Genomic DNA, 16,949 nt, shown 5'->3' with positions numbered 1-16,949 from the left:
CCAAATGTCTCTCAATGAATGCACATGTGTATGTTGACAAGAACACAAGCCACATGTGTGTTTTTTATTCTTATGTTTTAGATTTCTTTTATCATACTCCAAAAATATTAATTGGCTATCTTTAGACTTAAGTAGCAAAAGGTATCTTCATACTTGTGTATTTTAGAGTTTTTTTACAGAATCTGCAATACATAGATCTCATTATTCATTTTTTTTTTGTTTTAGAAAAAGAAAGATAAATCTTAGTTGACTATTTATGTGTCCAAATAATTAAAAATAAATCTTAGTTGATTATTTATGTCCTTAATGTGCATGCACAATCTTTATTTTTAAAAATATCAGTAACCATACAATTCAATTTCAAATACATTTTTTGAATCATAAGCACCAGATTTCTTATCTTTTTTACCTTACAGACTATCCTCACATCAATCGACGTGCTACAACAATCCAATTTGTTTCTTTAGAAACGTACAGATCTCGTAAAAATACTATTTTTGGTAACAACAATAAAACAGAAAAAGAAAAAAAGACAGAGTCAAGACTTGATGACTCCAAGAGTAGAAGCTTGAAGCGACACCGTATGCCTCTCATCTCCAATATGAATCCCATGATCACCGATCGGAATCCTTCGGTTCCCGGCTCGGTCCACTACACTTAAATACTTACACACGTGTATATTTACCTGCACACGCTTCTTCTCCCCAACCGCCACGTGTACCCTCTCGAAAGCAACCAGCTGTTTCTTTGGAGCCCACTCTCCACCTGGCGGAGCCGAGAACACTAGCATGGTGTGCGTCCCATCCCTCGACCCGACGTTTGTAACATCCACGTGGACTTCGAGAGAGAGACGGTCGCACCTAGCGTGCGTGACACGGACTGACTTCCCTGAAACGGTACTGTTTCTACCGCGAACAGCTATAGCAATCACTTTAGGCGCGTCCGCTATGCTGTGAGTAAAGCGCGTGTAACTCAAACCGTGTCCAAACGGGTACACAACCGGGCCGTCATAAAACCTATAAGTCCGACCCGGAATCCGCTTTGAGTGGATCGGTCGCATCGACATCTCCGTCATCGGTAAATTCGTTAAATAATCTTGCGGGTACCACGTCATCGGAAGCTTCCCTCCGGGATTAGCACTCCGAATAAAATATCGGCGATTGCGGTTCCTCCTTCCTGACCCGGATACCCGGCCCAAACAATAGCTGAAATCCTCCGATCCTTTTCTGCGAAAGATATATCGATAGGCCCACCAGACATCAATACTAATATAACTGGGCCTTTAGAGGCCTTTGCAACTCTAGAGATAAGCTCTCGTTGTTTCCCGGGCAAAAGCAAACTGTTTCTGTCCTTAAACTCAGCTTCAATAGACTGATCCAAGCCCATCACAAGAACCGTCGCATCAGCTCCACGAGCTGCTTCATCCGCTGCATTGAACAATCTATCGTCCATGCAATGTACGTCCGCACAACCCTTTTGGTGAATCGTTCTTGCATAACCGGTTATTCCTTGAACCGGACTGGTATATCCACAAGCAATACCTGCGTAATTACCAATCATTGTGACTGTGGCGTCGGAATTAGGTCCGATTACGGCGACAGTTCGGTGGCGGTGCTGCGAGAGAGGTAGAGATGAGCCACGATTCTTGAGTAGGACGATTCCTTGATGAGCTGCTTCAAGAGCTAGTCCCTTGTGAACCGGTGTACAAACGTGTGCCGGTCCAAGGTGCCCGTATGGTTTACCCACAATATCGCCGTCGAACATACCTAATCTCATTTGGACTGTTAGGGTGTTGACTAAAGCATTGTCGACGTCTGACTCACGCAACAAGTTTTTCTTCACCGCATCGATTGTATGGGCTCCTAGAAACGGCCCACAATCCAAATCCAAACCTACAAAAATACACAAGATTAGTTAATTTAAGATATTCAATTTTGTTGTTTGTTTAAATATTTTCGTAATTAACAATATGAATACCTAAATATTTATTTAAAAATGTAACACTAGTCATAAATACTTAAATTCAACAATTAATTAAATACCAGCTTTGATGGATTTAGCGGCAGCTTCTTCAGGAGTACCAGTGTAATGTTGTGTGTCGTATAGAACACCAACAGAGTCACAATCTGACACGATGTATCTGTAGCAAACAATAATTGAAATAAAATGGTCAAACAATCTTCTAAGGAAAGTTTGACAATTAATAGGAAAGGTTTTAGCTGACGTGGCGTGATCTTACCCGTTAAGACCCCATTGGTTGCGTATGGTCTTCTTTAGCAGATTAGGATCAGCACATGTGGGAACTCCGTTAACTTGATTGTAAGAACACATAATGCTCGCAACGTTACCTTCCTTCACACACATACGGAACGGTACGTCGAACGTGTCTTCTATGTCTTGCTTGCTTACCTATCATACCCCAAACACGTGAGAACAAAATACAAATAACAAAAAAAAAAAAATTGAAACGAGACAAAAGTATAAAAAAACAAACCTTAGCGTTGAAATGGAATCTATCGACGCCGTTCCAGTTATCAAGATCGTAAGCTGTGAAATGTTTGCAACAGGCAGCGACTTTTAACCGGCTACGGTCGTTTCCCTGTAAACCTCTGACGTAGCTGGCAGCGTATTTACCGGCTACGACTGGATCTTCACCGGGAGTTTCCTGTCCACGTCCCCAACGTGGATCCCGCAATATGTTAACGTTTGGGCTCCAGTAAGTAAGCCCACCAACACCACCGTTATACATGGCCCTGGCCTCATTCGACACAACCTGCGCATCATCATTATCATATCCCAAAGGGCGTAATTTAGAGGTGTCCGCGTATTTATTAATAATGATAAAATGCGCTCTGACTCAATGTTGCAAGTTGATGAGAACACTGTATGCAACTTGATGCCTCGTTTTTAGCGAAAAAGCGTACAATAATTTCTCTAAAATTAATTAGAATCAGATGCATAAAAACAAAACCAAAAGAAGAAGAATACCTCAAAGCAAGTTACTTTTAAATAATCTTAATTCTTTTTTATTTTATTGTTAAAGCAACTTTTAAATAGCGGTAGGATAAATAATAAGAGATTCGTGCGTACGTTATTTTTGCATGAAGTACCGGACAAATGAGAACACGAGAAATGTCAAAAATATCACTATACACATGATGATACAGTTTACCAAAATAACCCAAATTTTAGTGATATTTAGTAGGTCCACTGAAAATACTTCACATATATATCGCACCATATATTAATAATTAATTACATCCAGCTATTCTAATATGAACTGTATGTATATAACATTATTACTTACGTCATTTTTAGTAGTTAGATCGAGAAAAATAAAAGGTTAAAATTTGGGTGTTTTTAATTTAATGGATAAAAGAGAGAGAGAGAGGGGGAAAAAAAGCTGACCCGTCCGATAGATTCCCACAAGGAGGCATTGAAAGAAGCAACGGTGGTGATGACTTGAGGGAAACTGGTGGCTGCTGGGTATACCCCACCGAACTTAGTACCGGGACCTACATTTGAAACGCCGTGTAAAGCCTCCGACCACCACTCGTAACCTTTGATTCCTAGCCGTGGAATAGCCGCCGCAGTGTTCCCTAGCAAGCTCACTTTCTCGGCCAACGTCAGCCGTCCGATCAAATCATTTACTCTCTCCTGTATCGGAACTGATATCTGGCAGAACCTCAGTGTAGCTGTTGCTGCGTCTTTCGTATCGCAAGCAAACGTTTCCCGGCTGTGGACGCATACGCTGCTGGTGCTTATCAAGAAAATGAGAACTACAGCGGCCAAGAACGCCATTTTGTGGAGAATCATTGATTTCCTCTTCCCCGAATAGTTTTGAGAGGAAAATGAAAATGTGATGAAAGGATTTGTGAGAGTGAAGTTTATGTGTTCCGTTTATATATAGAGAAGCAATGATAAATAGTATGATAATGATAATGATAATGATAATGAGTAGCTCTTTCTTCGTGATTTATTTTTACGCTACCAAGGAAATAACATTATTATAAAATATATGATTTCGAAACCAAACATATCTAGATCTAAAAGAAAAAGGTTTCATATTATATTTATTTATTTATTTATTTAAAATAGAATTTTACATTTAATTAGAGGGGGGGGGGGGGGGGGGAAAGACAAGTTGAGAGAGATATGTTTGATGAGTGAACTAACCTGCCATTTTGGATATGTAATGGTTAGAAAGTGTTGGAAGACAGTTGTCATTGTGTGGGTCCCGATTCCTTTGAGATTTTTATTTTATGTGCAGTTAAATAGATTTGATTCTCAAAATTCAGATTTTATTAATCATATTTATTGTAATTTACATAATTTCGTATTTAAATGTTGGTTTTTATCGTAACAAAAGAAAAAAAAATGTTGATTTATATCTGAAGCAATCTTTTTTTTTTTTGTGTGTGTGCAATGGACTCCCACTTGCAGGTAAACGAATTAACTTGGCTTGTACGAGATGTCACCATTCTAAATTCCCTAACGATCTTTTTTATTTTCTTCACTCTTTTTTATTTTTTTGCCCTTTTACATGTGGCCGGTGAAGTGGTATTCCACGAATTATTTCTTATATAGATATAGATATGCGAATATTATATATACGAGTAATACTTTGTACTATATCGTATTGTTTGGGCAGAGTAAAGGGATGTGGAACAAATTTTGTGGGTAGTCAATTTATATACAATGTAGATCGAATCTTTTTCTGGTTGAGTATTAATGTATTTAGTCAATAGTACTCCCTCCGTTTCACAAAGAGTGTCATTTTGATACATCTTCTTTGTTACAAAAAGAGTGTCATTTTATGTTTTCAATGCAGTTTTAAAGATCAAATTCTCTTTTTTATCCCTATAATTTGAGCTAATTAATTAGAAAGAGAAAATTTTTAGTGCATTTATAAAGGGTAAAATAGAAATTTAGATAATTTTCTTAATTTGTGTGCATTATGTCAAAATGACACTCTTTGTGAGACAGAAGGAGTATATGTTTAGTTTACGCGAGTAAAGGTAGATGTGTTATAATCCATTTTTATATGGTTTGTATCAGTAGTATTACCATGTTATATATAATTATATATTATGGTAGTGATTAGTAAAATGATAGTAATATATTACAAGACGACCAAAATTAAAAAGCAAACGAAACCGTGAAAATCGATAGGCAGGGAAAAAACCGTGATAATAGGAAAAAATAATTTAAATTTTATTCGAGCGACGAAGAAAGAGGTCACGAAGAAGAATGCAAAGTAATAAATTGTGGAATATGAGTATGGGCATGTGTGTCTGGAACAGACATCAACTTGTGCTCTTGTTACTTCAGTGTCTCAAATCTCACACCCCATTGGTTCATATCTTCGGCGTTCATTATGAAACTAATTATACTAAAGTAATAAAGCCATTGGTTATTTCGAGAGCCTTGGGAAACACCTAATCACAGTAAGCCTTGGAAGACATTTTTTTTTATTACTTGTAAATCTAAAAACAAAATCCCACGTACTATAACTTAATTAGCACTATATCATTGATCATAAGAAGATATGAAAGTAGTCACTAAATGGAATATTAAGGGTACCGAAAAGACGAGTCCCGACCAATGTCATGGACAAAGTAGTAAACTTTAATTCTAACCCATCTGTTTTCTGTGTCCCACCAAAAACCATATAGTCTCTTGTTTCTCTGTACCAGCTCTGATCTCTAGACTCTAGAGCTATATCAAAGAATCGTAATCCCGAATAATAATGTTAAGATGTGACTCGTGTTGGTCTTGCTACCACCAAACCTCACAACCCATCTAATCAAATCCCTATCACCTTGCTTTATAATGAAATCAACATCAAAGAGCTTTCAAGAACGCAAAGTAGCGAGATCAAGAGAGAAAGGAGAATTGCAATGGTTGATGAGAAAGTTACTGTTCATGAGGTTGAGACAAGAGACGCTTACAGAGTTGCTTACGTGATCCATTTCTTGTTGGGTGCTGGTAGTTTAATCCCATGGAACGCTTTGATCACAGCCGTTGATTACTTTGGCTACTTGTATCCTGACAAGCATGTAGAGAAGACTTTCACCGTGGCTTACATGAGTTGCTCGGTTCTTGTTCTGGTTTTGATGATGACTTGGAACACAAGGATGAGCTTTAGAGTGCGGATGAACTTGGGGTTTTTCATGTTCATCATCTCCATGATGGTTTCGCCTATCCTAGATTGGGTTTGGAAAGGTGAAAAGGATGAGAATATTTCTTACATAATAATGGTTGGATCAGTGGCACTATGTGGTTTAGCTGATGGATTAGTCGGCGGAAGTTTGATTGGTTCAGCCGGAAAGCTTCCTAGACAATACATGCAAGCAATTTTCGCCGGCACTGCCTCTTCAGGTAAAACCGCTTTTGATCAGGTTACAACATATAGCTAAATACTTAGATATCTAACCCTTACGAGTTTCTCTGTTTTTGCTAGGTATCATCATCTCTGTCCTTAGGATTACGACTAAAGCTTCGCTGCCACAGACACCGCAAGGAATGCGAACTAGTGCTCATTCCTATTTCATAGTCAGCTCTACCATACTATTAAGCTGCGTTATTTGTTGTAACGTGCTCCACAAGTTACCAATAATGCAACAACACCTCAAGTTTCATCAACCTTTGCATTCGACTCTGACAATATGGATGGTGGGGAGGAAGATTAAGTGGCCAGCTTCGGGTATTCTAATAATCTACACAGTTACTTTATCAATATTTCCAGGATTTATAGCTGAGAATTTGAAGTCCCATCTTCTCCAAAGTTGGTATCCTATCTTGCTCATCACAGTGTACAACATCTCGGATTTCGTAGGCAAGTCACTCACCGCACTCTATCTATGGCATAGTATAAAGTCTGCTACATGGGCTTGTATCGTTAGGCTTCTCTTTTATCCTCTCTTCTCTGCATGTTTACGTGGACCGCAATGGCTTAGAACAGAAGTGCCAGTGGTTGTTCTGACGTTCATGCTTGGCCTCACCAACGGCTACCTCACTAGCGTGCTCATGATCATGGCTCCCAAAACGGTTCATGCATCGGAAGCAGAACTTGCAGCCGTCTTCATGGTTGTTTTTCTAGGATTAGGTCTTGTTTGTGGCTCAGTTCTTGGCTGGGTCTGGCTCATCTGATTTTTTAAATTGTATGCATCAAAATTATTTAACAAAAAAAGTCGAGCATATGACACTAGCACATGACTGTCACAATCTTTTGTTTATATATTTGACTACTTTGATACTTTGTGACTAAATAATTTACCTGACTTTCTGACTATAAATAATTTACCGACTATGATTTTATTTTATTTTATTAAATACTCAAGAAGACGACGGTGTTCAATACTTTATGTGCCACTGTTCTAAATTTACAAAATCAATCAAATATTATTATACTAATATATAAACACAAAGGGGAAAAAAGGGAATCAAAAGTCCACTTGCGGTGAATCGTACCTTACCTTGTCTTGATTGGTGGAACTTTATTATTCGTGTCTCCCGTGTGATATGTTTTCTACTTCCATTTAAAAAAAAAATTTAAGCGTTAATAGTTTGATCGTTAAGCGTTAATAATTTGATCTATATAGTTTTATACTATTATCTTGTTGGATTATAAACTTACAGATTTATCTTAGTTAAGATTTATACTACGTTACGTTGCATCAAATTATTTTGTTTCAGGAGATTAATAATAGTTTTGTTTTTATATGTAATACTCCCTCCGTTTCAAAATATAGGATGTTTTGGAGAAGTTTGTTGTTTCATAATATAGGATGCTTTCAAATTTCAATGCAACTTTTAGATTAGTTTAGTATTTTATATTATGCAGTATTGTTTCTGATTGGTTGAACTTATTAAAAATAAAGACTTCTTAATCTGCGTGCTTTGCTTAAAACATCCTATATTTTGAAACGGAGGGAGTATGTATTTTTAAAAATATATTATTATTATTATTCTGATGATATATATGGATAACAAGTGTACACCCATTTCTTTTGAACCAGAGATACCTTGCATATGTTTAACCTCTTCTGCAACATATAGCGAAAAAGGTGTATATAAATGTTATGATTTTTTATTAAAAAAAAAAAGTATAATAAGGAAATTTAAGGAGTATAATTGGTTGGTTGTGAATAAAGCAAAGTGTTGATAACAATGGAAGATCGGAGGGACTAATAATGAACTTTGGTTTGGGTCCTTTTGCTCTTGAGATAGATATAAAGGATGCGGCAGTTATAACGTTAAAACGTTATCCACCACCACCATCATACACAGTTACACACACTCATATGATGTTGACATTAACAGATAAGATCTTCATTTCATGAACTTATATTATTATTAATTCCCATCATTTTATCTAACAGAAAAAAGTACTTTAAATCACTTCAACCTTTCAACAGATATACGAATCAACATTTCAACGGAATTCATTTATTTTGCTGTTATCTTATAGTACTACAAAATGGTTGTGGAAACTTTATCAAACTGAACCAACTAGTAAATAAGAAGTTTTAAGTTCCATTTGGATACGAATTTCTAAACTCATTAAAAAAGTTATGTTTCGTATTTCTTATATAAAATAAATAAAAGCAAAAGAAAAAAAGATGACAAAGAGAGAATGGGCATTCTTATCCAAATTACACTTGCATCATCGACTGAGGGGGATATGGAATGAAATTGTCATTTCTTTTTGTTTCTTCTACATAAATTTTATGTAGAGATTGTTCACGTAAGTGGACCAACCAGAAAGCCAAAAAATAAGATATACCCTTATAAAAATAACATTTCTTTTTCCCATAATATGTTCAAATGTCTATTTCAAAAAATTTCATAGATACGAAGCATCTTTAATGGAACAGCCAAACAAGTGTACGTAATACCGTATACGCACATTTCTTGTGAGCCAGAAATACCTTTCATCTTTATCCTCTTCAAGAATAATAGTATGGGGTTAGTTATACTAATAAAACTTGTATATTATTTATTTTATATTTATTATTGGAATTAGACTAGAAAATAGGGAAGGGATATGAATTGGAATGCTTGTGAAGAAGGCAAAGCCGCCGGAGAGTGTTGAAAACAAAGCAGAAGTTAAAGATATCTTCAACGGGAATGAAAACATTCTCTGCCATCCATTAACTTGACCATGTGAAATTTAAAGATCAGAGAGATTCAACTCTGTTCGAGTTGGGGGAATAATAGATTAAAGTCTGATCGGGTTTTACGTTATTTAGGTCATTCCCTTCCGATGAAAGTTAGTTAAACAAAAATTCTTCTAATTTTTGTTTTAAAGCGTTTTATCTTGTTTGTGAGATCAGATCTGAATCTTTCTTAGACTATCTCCATTGTATTTCTCTATTTTTTTCTCTAAAATAGAGTAACTAAAAAATAAAGCACTGTTTTCCTTCGATATATTACTCTATTTTCACCTCTATAATAGAGTTAGTGTAAAAAAATAGAGATGAGAATAGAGTTGCTCTATATATAGAACAATCCTATTATTTTCTTTATTTTAGAGTAAAATATAGAGTAGGGTTGGAGCAAATGTTGCTCTATAATAGAGATATGACTCTAAAATAGAGTGGGGTTGGAGATGCCCTTAAACTGTCTACACTAAGATCCAGGTTAAATATTACTAGCGTGGAAAGATTTCATACCAAATAAGTTCGTTTTCCGTATTGATCGAATCGGGAATAATAAATACATGAATATGATTGTGACTTAAGTGTTAGCTTTTGATGTCGTATGCCGAGAACAGAAACAATACTTTTGATTGTGGTCCACTAAAATTATAGATCTTTCTTGTCATCTTTTTCTAGAATGATGATCCGGTCCAGTTGGAACGGCCCATTTATTGCGTTGCTTTAGTTGACTTATGTGGAGCTCATACAAAAATTACACATAGGTAACATTTTTATTTATTTTAAACACACTAAATAGAAACGACGTCGTATCTTAAAGATCATCCGCTGATGAAATTACAAAGAACCTGATGAACAAGGTTTGTAGTAAACAAGACAGAACAGCTAAAGTACGAGAAGCAAAATACGAGAAACAGAGGAAGGAAGGAAGGATTCTATAGACATGCCGAAGGCGCCTGTCTATTTGATGTATTGAGAGAGCCACTTGAAGCCTTCACCATAACCCATTTTTCTAACAATGCTGCACATAAACACCTCCAAGGGTCTCACATTCGAATCAGTCAGATTCACTTTGCCTTTACCGGTGGTGAAATTGGAGAGACCAAGGTGGAACCGAAGCTCGTCCTCAGATGCAGCGTAAGGAATGTCGATTTTGTTCCCTAGGATGAGGAATGGGACAGTGGCTAAGGATTCGTCAGAGAGGAGTGCATCAAGCTCCTTTTTTGATTCTGCAAATCTCTCTTTGTCATAAGCATCCACTAAGTAGACCACAGCATCAACCTGTGAAAAAACCCTCAAGAAGAATCAATACCCCTACCTAATGAAACTTTGGTTCGATAACGACAACGCATAGATGAAACTAAAAGCACAGATGTAGGTGATCCAATGAGTGTGCAACTCTACTCTATATTCCACTCGTGAGATAATCTTAAAAAGGAAGGCTTCTAAAGGTTCTTTCTTAGCGCATATAGATGGAGAAAAAGATGATAAAATAACCTTAGCATAGTAATCTTTCCAGACTCTACGTGCGATTTGATGACCACCCAAGTCAAAAGCCTTGAATTTGATTTTGCCAATGCTAAGTTCTTCAGAGGTTGGATGCTGAGTTGGTTGATGCTGCACTAATCTCTGTTTAACCAAAACCAAAACGATCAGCTCAAATCACTCAAAACTTGTTTTGATAAACACAATCATAAAGTGATTCATATCAGGAAACAAAACTGAAATCTAAGTAAACATCAACAACATCTACAAAAAAAAAAAAAAAAAAAGTAAACCCTGATTTGGATTTGAGTGAACACGGAAGCAAATCTAATTGCTAAATTCTAAAATTAGACACTTTTTGAAGAACTGATTCTAACACCCAGATTCCAATTAAATACGAAACTGAAGATCTAATTTGGCGACGAATCGAACAACAAAAGGAAATCGCAAAACGAATTGGATCGAAATAGAGAAGCGAACCTCGTCTTTCAACATGTGAAGCAAGGTGGTTTTACCAGCGTTGTCGAGACCTAGAAACAAGATCTTGGCTTCTTTCTGCCATAGACCTAGCGAAGCTAGCACGCCGTAGAACCAATCTACCAAGAACATCGCCGTGCGATCTTCCTAAACCCCAGATCCGAGACGCGATCGTCGTTACCAACTTTTTCTTCGAATTTCTTTTTTTTAGCTTCGAAGACGAGCTAAAGAACCAAAGAAGAAAACTTGTGAGGATCTCTCACTCTGAGTCTGAGGGGGAGTACTAATAAAAACGGCGTGCGGTGTGTAGATTCTGAAGTCTGTCGTAAAAAACGGCATGCGGTGTGTAGATTCATGAAAGAGGTCAAATAACGAAAAAGGGAAAGGCCCATGAAACGGCCACGCACTCAGTTCAGGCTTCTGTAATGGGTCCATTGGGGAGGAGATATTTTGCTTAGCAAGTGGAAATGGTCTCTATCTGTTTTCTACAATTCACACACTATGATGATACCATAGGTATATTATAATTTGAATGGTATAATTGTGTGCAAGTAGTCAAACCAACCAAAAAAAAAAAGAGTGAAAATCTTGGTTTGATTGGTGATCAGCAACCGAGTTCTTGGAATTAAATTTGGTTGTTAATTTGTTAACTTGATTTGAACCAACTATTATTGAAATGGGAGTCGAATTCTTACGATATTTTCGTGAAAATTTATACGAAAGATATTTATAGTACTAGTTTTTTTTTCAATGTATTTTCTAGTACTAATAAATACTGTAACCTCGTGTATTTTTTTTTTTTTTTTTTTGTCACCATTAATGGGAGAGGATTAATATGCCGACCATCAATATTGTTTTGTTTTTGTTTTTTGCGTATGTGGATGATAAATAATAATAATAACCAGCCGAAAAAAACTCAAACGTAGTAGATAAGATCGGAACCAAATAAGATAAGCCTAAAATGTCTGCGTCCAAGTGTACTTTGAGAGTGGGGGAGATAAAAAAAAAAAAGCTAAAGGAATTTTCTTATGTGTATGGCATTTCTTTATCTCAACGTGTGCTAAAAAGTTTATGCATTAACCATCATCGATGTTTATATTATTTGCTTATACACAACTAATTAGACTTCACATAACAACGAGTACTGTTCACATAATAAATAATTTTGGGAAGAAATATACAACTTCATTTCACAGAGATCAAGAAAACATGTAGTATAAAATCTCGAAAAAATTGAAAACTTCTTTCAAGAAAAGAATACCCAAAACATAAGAAAACAACATTTCTTGAACAAACAACTTAAATAGTTAAAACATAATTATATAGTGGTGGAGAATTGGATTATATCTAAAATATTCGTATGGGTTTGTCGCTGTCGTACTTATATGTAAAAATGCATTATGACTGTTAGAGGTCTTAATATATTTAATTGTCTAAATACGTAACATATACAGATATACTTACTATATTTATATTGTGCTATCCAATGGAGGAGTATTATACTAAACAAACAATATCGATCTTGGTTTGACCTGTGTGATCTCGTAAACTAGTAGTATACAAACCTTTCTAAATATCGATCCACTGTTCCAGCTTTCGCAAAGCTCACAGTGTAGTTTTTGAAAAACAAAACGCTCTCTATTTTCGGAAAAATCTTCCATTCAACCCCTTTTTTTATTCATCTTTTATTAATTAAACAAACTAAAATAATTAAAAAAAATTGTTAGAAATAGGCTTTTATAGATACTCCTTTACAAAACACCCAATAATTAACGTTATATGTATAAAGCAATTAAAAATAAATCAATATAATTTAATAAGTAATAAAAAGTGTTATTACAGATTAAAAAATACTCTTTCCGTTTCAAAATATAGGATGTTTTAAACAAAACACGCAGATTAAGAAGTTTTTACTTTTAACAAGTTCAACCAATAAAAAACAATACTACACAATATAAAATACTAAACTAATATAAAAGTTGCATAAAAACTTGAAAACATTCTATTTTCTAAAACAAAAAACTTTTCTAAAACATCTTATATTTTGAAACGGAAGAAGTAATCATTATAATCTAGGACCATTAACAAACCAAATTAAGGAATATAAATTTTATATCCATAAAAATAACAATCAGAGAAAAGGGTAAACTTGTCAATTCGACGTTGTTCGCTTACGAACTCCTTTTAAAGTTGGACTTTTTCTCTTTACATTATGTTCGTTCTTCGTCAGAGAGGCAGAGGGCAAAAAAACAAAAACAAGAAACAGAGCAAAGCCTTTTGTTTTTTTTTTTTTTTGTTAAAGAGCAAAGCCTTTTGTTTTTGAAAATACAGAGCTTTTTAAAACGGAGAGATCGGAACGATCATGAAAGAGATGGGTGATGTAGTTTTGTTTATAGATGAAACTTATACGAAACCGAGTTCAACTCGGTGTAGAATCTGTCATGAAGAAGAAGAAGCTGAGAGCTACTTTGAAGCTCCTTGTTCTTGCTCAGGAACCATCAAGGTATCTTCAGAATCAAAGATTCTATTTGTATTTTCAAATATGAAAAAAGAACTTGCATATTGATTATATTTTTATTCAGTTCGCTCATAGAGATTGCATACAACGATGGTGCGATGAGAAAGGAAACACAATTTGTGAAATTTGTCTCCAGGTTTGTTTTCTAACAATCATAGTTTATTTATATTTCTTTTACTTTTTTTTTGGGGTTATTTGTGCTTATGTGATGTTAAGATTATAATTTGTTTTCAATCTATCATCTCACAAAATTTTGAATTTACGTAATTGTTTTCTTCTTCTTCTTCTTCTTTTTCTAAGTTTTCATCTAGTTTTCTTGAATAACAACGATACGTGTTATCCTACGTGTCCCGTAATCTTTTTTTGCAAAATTAGATAAAGGAAAAATATTCGATTCTCGTAAAAGATCGTAATCAATGAGCCAATGCCACGCTGTTTTAAAATTTCAAAGTTTCGAGTTGTATTTATTTATTTTACAATGGATTTACAACAAAGAGTTAGAAACAAAAATGGTAACTGGATCCATCGAATTATGGGACCCCTACCGAACTTGGAGGACGTACTTTTCTGTTTCTGGCTGTATATTATTTGGATTTTGTTTTGATTATATTTGTATTAAAGTGATTTATAATTAGATAATAATAATATATGCATGGAAAAGAAAAACACTAGTATTAAAATAATTTTGTTATATTTGCAGGAGTATAAACCTGGATATACCACGACTTCAAAACCATGTCGATTGATCGAAGCAGCAACAGTCACAATCGGGTAATTATTTTTCTTTAAAACAAAAAATATTTAAGGTTTTAGATTATACTTTGGGAAATGAAAAACTTGTTCCAAATTACTCCAGCAATTGATCTGTCTTTCGTTTTTTTTCCTCCAAATATTTAATTTCCTACACATTTTATTATTATTATTATTATGATTCTAACAATAACAAAAACAGTCCAAAACAAAATTTTAAAATATTAACTTAATTTATGAACAGAGATGATTTACATATAGCGAGGAGAGGAAATGAAGGAAGAAGAAGAAATAGAAGAAGATTAGTGAGCAGAGCAGAATCAGCAGATTTTCAAGAATGCAACTCTGGTGCTGATAGAGGCGCCTCTTGTTGTACATTCTTGGCTCTCGTTGTAAGTTCTATATCGATCCCCTTTTTTTTTTTTTTTTTTTTTTCAAAACATACGTAATATAATTATTAGTATAAGCATTTATACACTAAATATTAAATAACTTAGTTAAATATAATTAAGGCATTGATGCGATGAATCATGAAACACGAATCTTTGGTTTACGTGAGGTCCAAATCAGATTCAGAAATGGCAACCACTTCTATCGAATCGACATTTAAGGTTCGCATGATTGGTAACCACTAATAATAATCATTATGTCCACTTGATTACCAATCGTTTAGAAATTTATAACAAAGTTATTGAATCAATTAATTGCTAACAAAAACAGGTAGTTGTATTAGTATCATTTAATTTATTTTGATACTAATAAATTTTAATTTTAATTTATTTGCTTGTTTAAGTAGGAGTATCTTTGAAACAATAAGTGAATAACAATCTATAACAATTTTGAACACTCGTTTAATTTGCTTGTTTAAATAGGAGCATCTTTGAAACAATAAGTGAATAACAATCTTTAACACTTTTTGAACACTCGTCGAGATGGTTCAAGTTTAGTGGTGCTACTGCTACGCGAATACCAGAGTTACAAAGAACACTAGATTAGAAGGATGGTTACTGATTCATTAGAAAAACTAGGCACTTAGGGTTCGGTGAGTTTGGTTTGGTCGGGTTTACTTAGGTTTGGTGAGATTGGTTTGGTCGACCAAAAAACCTAACGAAAAGAAAAAGGTTTCTTCTTTTGGAACCAAAAGAATGTCTCTGTTTTCTAAATTCAGAAATGGTTCATACTTCATAGTTATAAGTGGGTGACATATCCCCATTTACATGACGTCTTTTCAAAGCTTTAACCCATATTCAAGCCATGCCCAAATTGAACCAGACCAATTTTATCTGGACAAATTATCATATCATATAATACCCATATCCTTCGGTTACATCTTTTACGGCGTGATTCTTTTTTATTTTTATTGGAACTAAATTGATATTTATTCTTCTTTTATATATGCAGTTTTCGGTGGTGTTGTTGATAAAGCATGCATTTGATGTGGTTTATGGAACCAACGAGTATCCCTTCACAATTTTCACGGTAAATTGCTCTTCCTTAAGATTTTTTAAATCTAGAGATACAAAAAAAAAAAATGATTTACTACTATTATTTAGTTTTGTATGTTTTTAAAACTAAGATGAATGGTGAAAATAATGGCAGGTATTAACATTGAAGGCCATTGGCATACTATTGCCAATGCTCGTTATCATTCGAACTGTCACAGCTATTCAGAGGAGTCTCCGATATGAATATCTCGTAAGCTCCCCAAACATGGACTGTTGAGTGTTATATTTCTAGTTTTTCTTTCTTTTAATTAACAATTAATTAACTCCATTTTTACATTCTACAATTCACATATAAAATTTTAAGTTACAACTCTGTGTATCTCTATATGTATACTTATAATGTTCGTTGGTCATTCTTTTTGATAGGATTCTGAGGAAGATACATTAAGCTCTGACGAAGAAGATAATGGTTTGGAGGAGGAAGAGCAACAACAACATTTGGCTTGATTTATTATTTTCTCTTGTTCAAACCTTTTTTCAGAAAATATGAATGTTCATATAGGAATTTGTAATCATTAGCAAATGTATATGATGTTATATAGATTTTTAATCAAAATATCCAAACACAAATTTAGAGGAGAAAACTTTTCACCATTATCTTCTAAATGGTTATGTAAACTTGAAAGATCTTTCATTGTTTCGGCCCAGTGGAAATAATTTTAAGTAGCCCAATTAGATCAAGTTTAGGTTTTTAAATCAGAGGACAGGTGGAGAGATGGACGGTCAGGATCTAATGACGATGTAAAAGACGACAGTACCCTTGGATGAAAAAGAAGATAAAAAAGTTTAAAGTGTGGCTGCTGGGATTCGAGCCCAGGTCTCCACGGCCACAACGTGGAATTCTTACCACTAAACTACAGCCACTTTGTTGTTAGTTCTTACATATTTTATTTAATAATGTCATAAACTGTCGTGGTGATCTGAGTTGCAATAAAAAGCCCTGCGTCTATTTTATTTTTTCTTTTTCTTTAGAGAGGTCCAGTAATTTCCATGGCGGTTTAGATATTTGGGCTTTATATGGGCTTGGGTTTGTTATGTAATGACTATAGTTAA

The 16,949-nt window shown here is 34.6% G+C and overlaps 3 protein-coding genes, 1 non-coding gene and 1 pseudogene across 5 annotated transcripts; 2 read left to right on the top strand and 3 right to left on the bottom strand.

Moving 5' to 3' along the window:
• Window positions 1-482: 482 nt before the first annotated feature.
• Window positions 483-4,118, bottom strand: LOC104754235 (putative beta-D-xylosidase 2; annotated as a pseudogene). Its single transcript, XR_015586732.1, has 5 exons — window positions 3,409-4,118; window positions 2,495-2,773; window positions 2,240-2,409; window positions 2,043-2,140; window positions 483-1,892 (listed from the first exon to the last, which is right to left on the bottom strand). The product of XR_015586732.1 is annotated as a putative beta-D-xylosidase 2 (transcript).
• Window positions 4,119-5,606: 1,488 nt separating this feature from the next.
• LOC104754234 (equilibrative nucleotide transporter 8) lies at window positions 5,607-7,271 on the top strand. The gene is made up of 2 exons (XM_010476371.3): window positions 5,607-6,381; window positions 6,464-7,271. The coding sequence occupies exons 1-2, from the start codon at window positions 5,901-5,903 to the stop codon at window positions 7,150-7,152; spliced, it is 1,170 nt and encodes a 389-aa protein (XP_010474673.1). The 5' UTR covers window positions 5,607-5,900; the 3' UTR covers window positions 7,153-7,271.
• A 2,644-nt stretch (window positions 7,272-9,915) lies between these two features.
• On the bottom strand, window positions 9,916-11,544 carry LOC104754233 (small COPII coat GTPase SAR1A). The gene is made up of 3 exons (XM_010476370.3): window positions 11,127-11,544; window positions 10,659-10,790; window positions 9,916-10,442 (listed from the first exon to the last, which is right to left on the bottom strand). The coding sequence occupies exons 1-3, from the start codon at window positions 11,253-11,255 to the stop codon at window positions 10,122-10,124; spliced, it is 582 nt and encodes a 193-aa protein (XP_010474672.1). The 5' UTR covers window positions 11,256-11,544; the 3' UTR covers window positions 9,916-10,121.
• Window positions 11,545-13,197: 1,653 nt separating this feature from the next.
• Window positions 13,198-16,480, top strand: LOC104754231 (uncharacterized). The gene is made up of 7 exons (XM_010476369.2): window positions 13,198-13,626; window positions 13,706-13,777; window positions 14,342-14,412; window positions 14,636-14,783; window positions 15,793-15,870; window positions 15,991-16,086; window positions 16,263-16,480. The coding sequence occupies exons 1-7, from the start codon at window positions 13,486-13,488 to the stop codon at window positions 16,341-16,343; spliced, it is 687 nt and encodes a 228-aa protein (XP_010474671.1). The 5' UTR covers window positions 13,198-13,485; the 3' UTR covers window positions 16,344-16,480.
• Window positions 16,481-16,688: 208 nt separating this feature from the next.
• Window positions 16,689-16,760, bottom strand: TRNAH-GUG (transfer RNA histidin (anticodon GUG)). The gene has a single exon. It is a non-coding gene; the product is annotated as a tRNA-His (tRNA).
• Between the last annotated feature and the right edge of the window lie 189 nt (window positions 16,761-16,949).

The sequence above is a fragment of the Camelina sativa genome, chromosome 17, assembly GCF_030686135.1.
Source record: "Camelina sativa cultivar CO46 ecotype springtype chromosome 17, ASM3068613v1".
NCBI classification, from domain to species: Eukaryota; Viridiplantae; Streptophyta; class Magnoliopsida; order Brassicales; family Brassicaceae; genus Camelina; species Camelina sativa.
This window is presented reverse-complemented; position numbering and strand designations above follow the sequence as displayed.

Excerpts from the sequence above, each read along its gene's own strand:
- LOC104754234 (XM_010476371.3), top strand. The coding sequence starts at position 5,901 with ATGGTTGATGAGAAAGTTACTGTTCATGAGGTTGAGACAAGAGACGCT. Across the intron at positions 6,382-6,463 it reads CGCCGGCACTGCCTCTTCAG|GTATCATCATCTCTGTCCTT; the intron begins GTAAAACCGCTT and ends TGTTTTTGCTAG.
- LOC104754233 (XM_010476370.3), bottom strand. The coding sequence starts at position 11,255 with ATGTTCTTGGTAGATTGGTTCTACGGCGTGCTAGCTTCGCTAGGTCTA. Across the intron at positions 10,791-11,126 it reads TTCACATGTTGAAAGACGAG|AGATTAGTGCAGCATCAACC; the intron begins GTTCGCTTCTCT and ends TTGGTTAAACAG. Across the intron at positions 10,443-10,658 it reads GGAAAGATTACTATGCTAAG|GTTGATGCTGTGGTCTACTT; the intron begins GTTATTTTATCA and ends GTTTTTTCACAG.
- LOC104754231 (XM_010476369.2), top strand. The coding sequence starts at position 13,486 with ATGAAAGAGATGGGTGATGTAGTTTTGTTTATAGATGAAACTTATACG. Across the intron at positions 13,778-14,341 it reads TTTGTGAAATTTGTCTCCAG|GAGTATAAACCTGGATATAC; the intron begins GTTTGTTTTCTA and ends TTATATTTGCAG. Across the intron at positions 15,871-15,990 it reads ATCCCTTCACAATTTTCACG|GTATTAACATTGAAGGCCAT; the intron begins GTAAATTGCTCT and ends AAATAATGGCAG.